Source organism: Carassius auratus, chromosome 39 (assembly GCF_003368295.1).
Source record: "Carassius auratus strain Wakin chromosome 39, ASM336829v1, whole genome shotgun sequence".
Lineage (NCBI taxonomy): Eukaryota > Metazoa > Chordata > Actinopteri > Cypriniformes > Cyprinidae > Carassius > Carassius auratus.
The window spans coordinates 8,025,974-8,038,300 of NC_039281.1; the positions used below are offsets into that span (position 1 = coordinate 8,025,974).

A 12,327-nucleotide genomic window follows, 5' to 3' on the forward strand; every position below is an offset into this window, starting at 1 on the left:
GTTAATCTTGCTCGGTGCACATAATGTTGTAAATAATATTCAGTTTCATGCACAGACCAATCGTTTCGCTTTGTAATATATCATCAGGAGCCATGGTTGTTGATCAATTTTGTGTTTCTTGATGTGCTTTTTATTCTCAAAAATCAAAGAAAACAAGTCACCTATGTGTTGGATGGCCTGACGTTGAGTGAATTAACAGCGCATTTTTATTTTTAGGTGAACTATCCCTTTAAGTGGTTTTCACTATAAGGCAACTCTAAACATACATCACCATGTCCCATTCATTTGTGCAATAGATTACTTTAAATTAGTGTGCTATTACTTTTACAATAAAGACCCATTATTTTATAGTTGCATGCATTATATAGTTATAGTTATAGTATGCATTAACTAACAATTATGAATACATTTGTTACTTTTTGTTTTATTGTTTATTACATTGTTTTAGTATTATTTACTAGCTATCAATCTCTGGTAATTTTAGTTAATAAAAATACAGTTATTCATTGTTAGTTCATGTTAGCTCAAGTGCTTTAAATAATATCCACATACAAGTTTTGATCGATTTTAATAATGTGCTAGCAAATGGCGAACCATTTAAAATGCTAATTTGATTTGATACTTCATGTTAACTAATGCAGTTAAATGAAACCCATTGTAAAGTGTGACTACTTTTCCTTTCCACATGATTTGACTTTCAGTTTTAATTTAAAAAATCCAAAAAAGCAAGTAGACTAACATTGAATTGACCTGAATAATATCTGGAGACCAGAATATCTTGTTTGATTTGGGTCACCAACCAATACTTATCCAGTCAGATATATTTAGTATGGGCTGAATGGAGGTGCTAGACAGGATTTTAATTGTTGTGCTTGTGTTAGATATAATAGTATCTCCAGGAAATGGTAACGTCAGCCTACAAACAAGTTTGTCTGCATTACATGGACACATGCACATTCCTGCCACCTCATGAAAGCATCTCCTGATTATTATGTTGGGAACTCTTTAGAATAAGGCTCATTAGTCTAAACTTACCGTAAAGTGTTACCAATATTTCTTGTATTTCTGTGGACGGCTGCATTGAGCTTGATTATATCCTGCTCCGAGCTTAGGGTTAGGGTTAGGGTTAGGGTTAGGGTTAGAGTGTGATTGGGTGGCTGTGGTGTGGTTGTGTCTCTGATTCTTGTATTCAGACGCTGTATCTGTGGCATGCAGTGCTCTGACAGCATACCTTCAGATCAGACAGGTGTAAGTTCCCACAGAGAGCGGTCAGGGGAGTCTGACAGGTGTAGACTCAACCCACTTCTTCTATCTCTCTCTCTCTCTCTCTCGACTTCTGTTTCAGTCTCACTCGCACAGGTGATGTGAGAGGCACAGCTTCTTATACATTTAGGTTTAGAGGGTTACCTTCTGGATTTCTATTAAATCTCTAAGTGTCATGCAGAGGAGGTTTGTTTTAGCTTAGACGTCATGACTTGGACAAACCCCCTGACCCTGCTTCGGCAGGGCTGGACGAGGCACTGGAACCCGGAGAGACCCGTCAGGACGGTGGTCTCCAACCTGCCCTTTGAAGATCTGAAGAAACGTGAGCAGCCCAACCGTCAGTATGAGGGCAACGCCATCAAAACCAACAAATACAGACTGTGGTCCTTCATCCCCATGAACTTATTCGAGCAGTTCCACCGTATGGCCAACATTTACTTCGTGGGCCTGGCCATCTTGAATTTTGTCCCAGTGGTGAACGCGTTCCAGCCGGAGGTGGCTCTCATTCCCATCTGTATAATCCTGGCACTGACCGCTGTCAAGGATGGTTGGGAGGACTTCCGGAGATATCAGACTGACCAACAGCTCAACAATACACCCTGCTTCATATTCAGCAGGTAAACTGAAATCTAAAACAATTGATTCATGCTATTAAAATAAATGTTTTACATTATAATATAGAATATAATGTCAGTTTAAAATGTTAGTGATTCTCATCCTTTTTGATCTGAAGGTCCCCAGATGTCCCCCAAACATATTATTTGAAGCCCCTATAATTATGATAAATCTGCTTGCTATTAAACTTTTTTTTCTATTAGTGTGGTAAACTGATTTAATATATTCACTGAGTCAATTCAGAAATCATGTTCTTATGTTAAAAATAATGTGGGTAAAAATTGACATTATTAGTAATGTCCCCTGGCCTTCATATCAACTCCATAAGGCTCTTTGTCACCATTAAATCAATTCTGAAACACCGAAAGCAAACAATGACAGCAGTTTTATGTTTTTTAATAACATAACATTAGCACTCATGGCATGCTAAAAAGTAATGCTAAGTGCTAATAAACAGGGTTTGTTTGCATAACACATAGAAATCACATCCAAAGATAACAGAATAAAACATCAGAACCGCAAGACATATTTAAAAAGGTTTATAATTATTTCACTACATAAACACTGTAAAATGGTTGTGATTTTAATAGTAAAAGAGGGAAAACTGGTTGGTTAACAGGAAGTTGCCATACTATACACAGTGAATAAATGTAATTGCATTTAATTTTACAGTAAAATACTGTTTTTGGAAGTGAAAAAGAAAAAGTATTTGTGTAACTTATGGTAAAAAAAAAAACTTAAATTGACACTCCCAGAATTCCTTGCATGACACTTCATATTTGATGTTTTTTTTTCTTCTTATCAGTTGTGTACATTAGGGTTTAATATTAGTCTAAAGTTGTAAAATTAATGTATATTGCATTATTTCAGTATCATGCGTGTCACCATGATGGGGATTAGTGTTTGATGTGAATGAAAGAAAATGAAAGTGAAATTCAAGACATTTGCCAAGTATGGTGACCCATACTCAGAATTCATGCTCTGCACCTAAAATGTTTCTACAATGTATTTTACAGTGAAGTTCTGGCAAGCTGCCGTTATTTTACCGTAAATGTCACAGATTTATTTTTTCTAGTGCAGATTAATAAAGTAGCCTGGTAAAGCATTTAGCTGTCTGTACTGAGCGCTATGTGCATCCTCTTTTAAGTGTATTACACTGGAACATTTGCGTAGATTTGAATAAAATATGTAAATTAAATGGAGTTACTGGTGACTTTACAGTCAATCGTTTCTTGCTCTCTGTGCTCTTGCCTCTCTACATCCCTCCCTCCCTCTCTCTCTCTCTCTCTTTCTCCTCCATCTTTCAGTGAGCTCTGTCGTGGCGCAGGCTTACTTGAATTTGTGTTTCACTTCATCTGTGTTTCGAAACCCCATGGGAATTTTTGACCTAGAAATAAAATTTGTGGGGGAGATTTTTTCCTTTTGAAGAGCTGCACAATATCTTGCATCCAACGCATTGAGTGCATTTTGACGAGATCCTCATCATGGTGTTGCATCAGAGATGGCATCGTTTAGATCTATTTTAACATGACTGAGTAGCTGGTGGGGGGAAAAAATGAGTAATTCACCACACTTGAGAGGTGGAAGGACTGGGAGAGTAAGGGTTAGATAGAGAGAGATTTTGCAGCAGTCACAGGTACACCCTGAGATATATTTTTACTTCCAAAAGAGATTCCAAATCCATCACTTATTGCCATGGTTACTTAGTCTCTTTCATTTTATTTTGAGCTAAGCCGCTGTTCCATTTTGTGATTCCCGGAGTGTTTCCAGACGGGGAGCCCAGGTGGCACAGGGGCAGTCCGAAACTCAAACCTACTGCTGTCCTGACATGCCTGTCGTGCCCAGAGGGGGTGTTGGAAAAGCTACCTCTTTTGCACATTTCTATTATTCACAGTGTGCTGTTGTTTTAAGCATATCTCAGTTTTGGACAGCTGGGTTATATTTATCCAGACGTAACAGGCATAATGTCAACATTAAATGTGAATGGATTTGTTTATTGACCTTATTTACTTTCGTAATACTTGTTTCTGGTCTTATTTAGTGCATGCTATTCCAAAGAAGAAAATATATGTCTTCATAATATTTTATTAAAATTAGTAGATATACGGGAGCACTTTGTGGCTTAAATATATTTTGTGATCATACAGATTCAGGTGCACTCTTAAAAATAAAGGGTCCATGAAGAACCTTAAACATCCATGAGATCTTTCCATTGCAGAACCAGTTTTTTATAAAAGCTTCTTCAGATTATTAAAATGTCCTTCACACTTAATAAAAATGGTTATTTTAAGAACTGACCGATGAAAGTTGTTTGTTTGTTGATTTGGTAAAATTTTGCATTACATATGAATCCGTTGTAGTGAATGGGTGCCATCAGAATGAGAGTCCAGACAGCTGATTTCTGGTTTAAATTAAGTATGAGTAGCTCTTAAAAGTAACAACTGCAGTATACCACTTTTTACGAGTAGAAGAATTATGATTTTTGATATTCTTACAGTAAGTGCCTTTTTACTGTATGTTGAATCTTAAAATTTCAGGGCTTCACTGCTTGCTTTGAGATTGTAGTCAATGCTTTTTGAGGCAGGGAGCACAATACTGTCCTCTAACTTTCTCTGCTGATCTGTGGATTTGCCATTGCACAGAATGATTGAAAAAGTTAATACGCCTTCTATCACTGCTCTATAGAACTGAAGCCTTTCGTTCTTTGATACCGCAAAACTTTTTGAGCTGTCATAGAAAGAAGAGCCTTTGGTGAGCTTTTTTGATGATGTAAGATCTTTTGCTTCAGCACAAGGTTGTTAGCGCTGCACTATTGAGTTAGAGAGGAGACCTCATTCCTGAAGCCCTATCTGTGATCACAACCGTTGTTGTGTTTAATTGGCATGATTGTGTTAAATACCATACAAGGTACAGATAACTTCTGCATGGGTAGCAGTTTCTTCCAGCTATTGAATATTCGGTTTAATTTGGAATTATTTCCCTTATTTTCCAATGTTGAAGTAAGCCATACATTTAATAGATGAAACTTTTGAGAAAACATTTGTAGATGGTTTGTAAAGGATGTGCGCTACATTTACATTTTAATTGCATTTACACCAGTTTGACCAGCAGTTTTTTGTTTGTTTGACCACTTCAAATAATTTTGCGTAGCAATTAATTCATATATCTCTGTTTCTCCCATTATTAGCTATAGGCAGATTAGACTAGAAACTAAACTAGAAGAAAAACAAAGTACAGTAAACTGTAAAACTTTTTGTAATACAAACCATTTATGTTTATGATTATGATAATACATCTAAATAATATTATATATTAAATACTAGTTTTGCAATATCATGATTTTCATTAATGCTTTCTGCATGTTGGTGGCAACAAGTATTTATGGCAAAGGCACTCAATCTTTCATTTAACTGATTTGTTCAAAAACTCTGATTCATACGAGTGAGTCATTGAATAATCGACTTAACCAGTTTGCTGATGTCATTTGACCGATTTGTTCAAAAACTCTGGGCCCAGTTCCCCCAAATGTTCTTATCACTAAGTAGTTCTTAACCTATTCCTTAACCTCTCTCTTAACCTTATGGCACGATTCCCGACACGTTCGTACGCTAAGTACATCTTCTGTAAGTCATACTTTCGTAAGGTTGGTCTGGACCATTCTTAAAGGAACACTCCACCGTTTTTTGAAATAGGGCTTATTCACATTATTTCCTACATTTAGATAGGTGGGCAAATGCATTTTTGTGTCAGTGCATGCATTGTTTTAGTTTGACTGGGTCGGCGTTAGCTAAGCTTAGCACAATGAATGGAATCCTTTGTTGCCAGCTAGCATGGCCTGAGTAAAAGTGATCAAAAAAATAAAAAAAAACACCTAATTACTTCTTGTGGCCTGCGTATTCACAACGAGTACAAATAGCGATCCAGATTAACACTAGGCGATATCCTAGGCAGATATTGACTTGGGACTATATTATGGGGAAGCACAGGCGAAGCACTGCTGCTTAGGCGAAGCACTGCTACTTCGGCGCAGAGAATCACGCAACACATGAAATCCCACGACTTCCGTCAACATACCGGCGTGAATAGTAGCTGCCTGGCTATTTTCCTTACAGTACACGAATGGCGATGAACATGGCTGATTTTGAGAGAGACGAAGAGGGTGACTTCTCAGACAGTCAAGAACCAGAACCATACCTATTTGAACCAGAGTTTACAGAAGACGAGCTGCGTGCTTTGGAAATAGAACGACAGGAGGAGGAGGTTGCGTTCGCTCAACAGCCTGAGGACGTGAGGATGAGAGCCAACATGAACTGGTGGTGTGAATGTGGGGGAATATGCCAATCTATGCCGACGGAAATAGAGTGTCTGTGCTGTAGAGAGTGGGACATGTTTTTGCCATTGATGACCAGGCTCAACACGTCAGATCAAGATGAGCGTGCCCGAAGTTGTGTCACATCTACAGAGGATTTCACGGCGCTGATCCATTCTGCAGTAACGTTACTCGATTTTTTTTTCCGGTGTGACAAAGTGAACTGGAAAAAACGCCCCACGCCGAATGGACCAAATGGACAGCTGTCCACAGAGTAAGTGATTATTTTAATCATGACGCATGTATAGATCGACCCATATTATACCTGTATTCACATAGAGTTGATGTTTTCATGTGTTGCGTGATATCTCTGCGCCGAAGTAGCAGTGCTTCGCCTGTGCTTCCCCATAATATAGTCCCAAGTCAATATCTGCCTAGGAAATCGCCTAGTGTTAATCTGGATCGCTATTTGTACTCGTTGTGAATACGCAGGCCACAAGAAGTAATTAGGTTTTTTTTTTTTTTTTTTTTTGATCACTTTTACTCCGGCCATGCTAGCTGGCAACAAAGGATTCCATTCATTGTGCTAAGCTAAGCTAACGCCGACCCAGTCAAACTAAAACAATGCATGCACTGACACAAAAATGCATTTGCCCACCTATCTAAATGTAGGAAATAATTTGAATAAGCCCTATTTCAAAAAACGGTGGAGTGTTCCTTTAAGCTCTCTCTTAGCGTTGTTTGAGCTCAAGACGCTACTGTACAGCAGTCTTTAGAAACCAGCGCAGCGCAGTACAAGTCAAACTATGGTATGTTGACAATGTTGTGGCTCAACAATGATTTTATATTATTTTTTAAGACTCATAAAAAATTATGTTCGCAATGGATACAGGCCTATTTATGAAGTTGATTTTATGTGGTATCAGAACTAATATGGTGGCAATACATAAATTGACAATACATTTTTTGATAATTAAAATCTGGCAAACAATTTGGCTCTAAATGGCTAAGATCTATAAATGGGTAAGCATGGTGGTGTCCAGTAAGCGACCAACTATGGCAGCGATCCAACGTGTCCTTGTATTGAATCAAAGATGGAGCCGGACGCGGAGCCGTTTAGCCCATGTCAATTTTTTTAATTCGGCAAAACTTAACCCCTTTTGACATTTTTCCTGACGTGGCTATATTAAAAAAAATTTGCCTCCCAAGACAATTCATAATGGAGCAGCAGGACCTTCTCAGACCTGCGCTTGCCAGGATAACATGGCAGAATTTTGCTTTAAGCCCTGAAGCCTTTTTTTTTTTTTGCTACAGAGAGATTCATCGAGGTCGTGGGAGAGGGCTATGGCCTAATGAAGACCTCAGTGTGGAGGTGCGCCCAAACTGTCACCAACGCCCTTCTGCGCCATGCCGGGGATTACATCCTGGTGGATGGCACTCATCCCTATCGCCAATCCATCAGTGATTGATCAGGCGTAGGCTACTCATCGCGAAAGGGATACGCGGCCATAAACGTGCAGGTTATAGTGGACCATAGGGGTGTGATCTCTGACCCTGGCAAGGTCCAGCAAAACTTCAAGTTCCCCTGACGAGAGGCTTGGTGCCCTTTTTTACGTTGCTTCCCCAGCATATTTTGTATCTAACTCTCTCTCTCTCTCTGTTCATTGTAGATAGGTTGCTTTTTATTAAAAACATAAACCAATTGGAATCAATACCGCATTAAACAGAAGTAACTGCAGCTGCTTTCCAATCAATTCTGATTGTAAAGTACCTTACCATTAATATAAAAGTGTATTATATAATTTTTATAAGTCGTTAAACCCATGTCAAGAAGCGGCACAAGTGGCACAACGGGATGAGGAGGGTGGAAGATTAGCGAGGGATCCCCGGTTAGTCTAACCGTCACAATATATGGTGTGAACATTACTGACCATTAGATAATAAAATTTATAATCTATATTCTACTGATAACTTAAACTGTTAAAATAAATGTTACTATAATAATTATAGTAATAATTTGCACAGAACGCGTTGGCTTTCTTAACGCTGTATTGCACCATTCGCGTGAAGTGGAAAATCGATTCCTGAGCAATCGATGCCAACCAATTCAGCACCTTCACTTGGGACAGCGCTCTTGTAACGTCGAACGTAAGAGGCAGCGTGTTAAGAAGCTTCCTAAGGGACACTTCGGGAAACACACTTAGGAACATAAACAACTTTGGTAAGATATATCTTTCGAGGTCTTCTTAGCACGCTAAGAGTGAGCGTTATCGGGAAACCGGGCCCTGATTCATACGAGTGAGTCATTGAATAATCGACTTAATCAGTTTGCTGATTCATTCAGGACCAAAACACCACTACTGTATGTTGACTGGCTTTGCTTCAAACTATTTTAATTTCCAGGCAAAAACAGATAAATTGGTAATGTTAAAACATAATCAATTCAATATTAAGCTGTTTATTGAACTGCTGTGCTATAAGCAATATTATGTGTGCACTCATGTAATAACCATTAAATACACAACATTATTTGAGTAAAATGTGCTTTTAGTCTAGCAAGAAACTATTCAAGAGAATAAATGTACAGGAACAACTGTTGTGCTTATGCACCATGATGCATGAGAACTAGTAGCGATGCTTTCATTCAGTGGTTTTGCAAGGGCTGTTTTATCTTCATGATATTAGTTTATCATGCTGGATTTTCATACCCGTAAATAAACAATTAAATTTCAAACGGTTCCCAGCCGTCAGACAATCCCTCGTTCCACTGGCTCCACAAGGGGACCTTCTGTCTGAAAGCAACAAAATCATTACGCTAATCTAATACTTCACACAGTTTTACGCTGTATAGTGTTGCTAATGCTTGTATCCCTCCCATTTTGGACATGAATGAACTGCGGTACTTTCCTCCAGCGGTCATGATTGATTAGCTCTTATTCTACCCCGAAGGGAGAGAGTTTTATAATGTTGTGCACACACATAGTCAAACCCCCTTTCATTTAAAACAGCCCAGGGCAGACAAAGTGATGCTTATTCCGTCTTGGCTGTTTAATTCACTCTTGCTGAGAATTTTTAATGCCGTGAAATATTCAAGAAAATAAATAGCTAGTCCTCAAGTTAATTTAGTAAACAGGACTTCTACACTTTCTGAAGTGTGAGCTGTGCTCACCAATGCAAAACTAATAATCAAGTGTAATGCTAAGAGTTTGTATAAATATATAATCTAATATTACTGCCCCCAATCTTTCATTACGAAGTACATCTGCCACAAACAATGGCAAACTTTAACATATAGTTGTCAGGTTGGCTGGCTCAGATTAGCATGCTTGAGCTTTAATGTTTGACATGGCATGCATCTGAATCACAAAAATGTGAGTAGGATGCAGTGTAACTAATGCCTCCTTTCCTGTTGAGTCACACCGATCTTTTGCAAATGGTTAAGCTTCAGAACATGCATGCACCTTTCCCCCATACTGTATGATTTGTCATGCATACGTGTCCTAATGTGTTGTATGCAGTGACGCCTGTCACGTGAACTTGAAGGAATATAGTTTTATCCCCTGCCATTTAACTAAAATGAATGCAGATGTATTGGTGGATTAGATTGAAAAGGCATGCTTTGAAATGCTCACAAAAGCATTTGGATGCACCTACTCGTTCATAGTATAATACACTGTGAAAATAAACCTAGAAACACTTTAAAACATATATCCCAGACAGTGCAAGTAAAAGGATGAGGATTTCCAGTTAGACAGCAGAACCGGTGACTATGATTGATTATGATTAATTGTTATTGTAAACTGCATGCTGTGAATGATCATATTTTAACTCTCGCCACTGTATTTTCTCACTTTAAAGATGCCATGTGCATGCAATCAATTAAAATAGCAGTGAAATGCTGAGAAACGGTATGAGGCATCGTCTCTCGTTCAAAGAGCAGGTGTTTGTCTCACGAATCATTTTTTGGCACGCACACATTTTGACTGACAGTTAAACACCAGAAATAGACGTCTCGCTAATCACAGACGGCAAACAGTGAGTCCTTCTGGAGGAGCGTGAGGTTTATCTCACACCTCTATCAGAAACAGTCATCAGCCACTTCATTCAGAGAAATGCTTGCTTGGCACAAAACGGCTTGCTCTCCTGAGCTCTCCTAATCTTCTTTTGTCAGCCATTTTATTAGTAAAAACATCACAATTAATTAACTCTCTTTATAAATTCAATGGATTTAAGTTTGCGTAAAGGAAAAGGGGGTATTTAGTGTAATTTGACCATAATTTGACTACAGCAGATTGTGTCATATTGTATCTCAACATCAAAAGAAAAAAAAACTGACATCTTCATTAAGAAAATGCATTGTAAAATTTGCAAGACAAATAAGTACATTTTCCATGCTAATTCTTATTATTGGGGATCTAATGTTGCTAATTGTGCATAATTGTTATTTAAAAAATTCCCAATAAATACAAATAAATAAATAAAATCTAATTACTGTAATATGGAAAATTTCATAACATTTTACAGTAAGGTTCCATTAGTTAACATTGGTTGATAATGCATTAACTAATTTGTCCTTAATATTGTGCAATACATTTGTTACAGTATTTATTGATCTTTGTTGAGTTAATAAAAATACTATTCATTTATAGATCATGTCAGTTCAGATCCATTAAAAAAAAAACACAAACAGATACTTTTCATTTTAAAAAATGTATTAGTAAATATTGGAATTACCGTTAATTAAGATTAATATATACATAAAAATGTCATAATTAATTTTCTTTATGCAAAGGATTTTGGGGTGAAATACAGTATGACCTGTGCATATTTTTTGCGATATTCACCCCTGACTTCCTTGCTTTCCAGAACACTGAATGCAACTTCATGTAACTATTTTAAGAGAGCATGGGAGCTCCACCCTGAAGTTCTGTTTATAATCGCTCCTGTGTTGTGCGCCAGGCTTTGTGTGTGAGGTGTGACCGTGCATCTGAAGAGCTGTCAGTCAGGAAAGATCCCACCCGACCCAGTTGTGCGTGTAGAGCAGCATACCTGACGCTCACATTATGACTGCAGGATCCTTCAGGTGTTTGCTCTTCATTGACAGCTGACATCCAGACATGCAACAAGATGCAAACTCACCTAGTTTTATTATATAAGCATTACACAAAACATGACATTTTCAGCAGGGCGTGCATGGTTAAAACCTGGAGGTCAAGATGCCTGTCAGAGTTTGTATATACTGCATATTGTGTGTGTGTGTGTGTGTGTGTGTCTCTCTCTCTCTCTCTCTCTCTCTCTCTCTCTCTCTCTCTATATATATATATATATATATATATATATATATATATATATATATCACTATGGGAAAAATTTAGAGACCACTTGAAAAAATGTAAGTTTTTTGGATTTACGATTTATAGTTATGTGTTTGAGTTAAATGTAATTTTTGTCTTATTCTGTAAACTACAGATGACATTTCTTCCGAATTTAAAATAAAAATGTTGTCCATTTAGAGCATTAAATCACAATCGGTCAATATGCATGTTTTCAGACACGTTTACATTCATTTTTAGACAACACGATGGCAATGTTTTAACTTTAGAAGAGTTAAGAAGTTAATATTTGGTGGAGTAACCCTGATTTTCAATCACAACCAATGAAAACATTTGTTATTTTGACCAACTGACCTTTTCTGGCAAAAAAATAAATACAAAATGAATCTAAAGGACAATATCTTTGTTTGAAATTTTGTAGAAATCAGGAAGTTATCAGGCAAAAAATAATTAACATTTTACCCAAACCCATACCCAGTAAATCTAGTACTTATAAAAGCACTTTGGCAGTATTACATTATAAAATAGTCAAAATCAGACTGCATTTATTTTTTTATTGATTACATACTATTTGCACAATAAAAATAAACTATTCATAATTTACTAATTCTTCCTAATAATTTTTTTAATCTTTTAAATGTTAATTTCTAATTCATGCAATAAGTTTTCTTATTTTAATTATTGTTATTTTTAAATGATTAGCATTTCATTAAATTCATGCAGTTCCTTTACAAACCACAGTTCGTGAAACCTTGATGTAATGTACTGTTTAAAGCACTTCATGTTGTTACTTTGTATTTTTATATC

The 12,327-nt window shown here is 37.1% G+C and overlaps 1 protein-coding gene across 1 annotated transcript in view; it reads left to right on the plus strand.

Moving 5' to 3' along the window:
* The first annotated feature begins 1,358 nt into the window (after positions 1 to 1,358).
* Positions 1,359 to 12,327, plus strand: part of LOC113057860 (probable phospholipid-transporting ATPase VB) — a 35,898-nt gene continuing 24,929 nt past the window's right edge. The window contains exon 1 of the mRNA XM_026225410.1: positions 1,359 to 1,880. Coding sequence (XP_026081195.1) covers positions 1,471 to 1,880 — 410 coding nt within the window. The 5' untranslated portion in view covers positions 1,359 to 1,470. The remainder of the gene's footprint in view (positions 1,881 to 12,327) is intronic.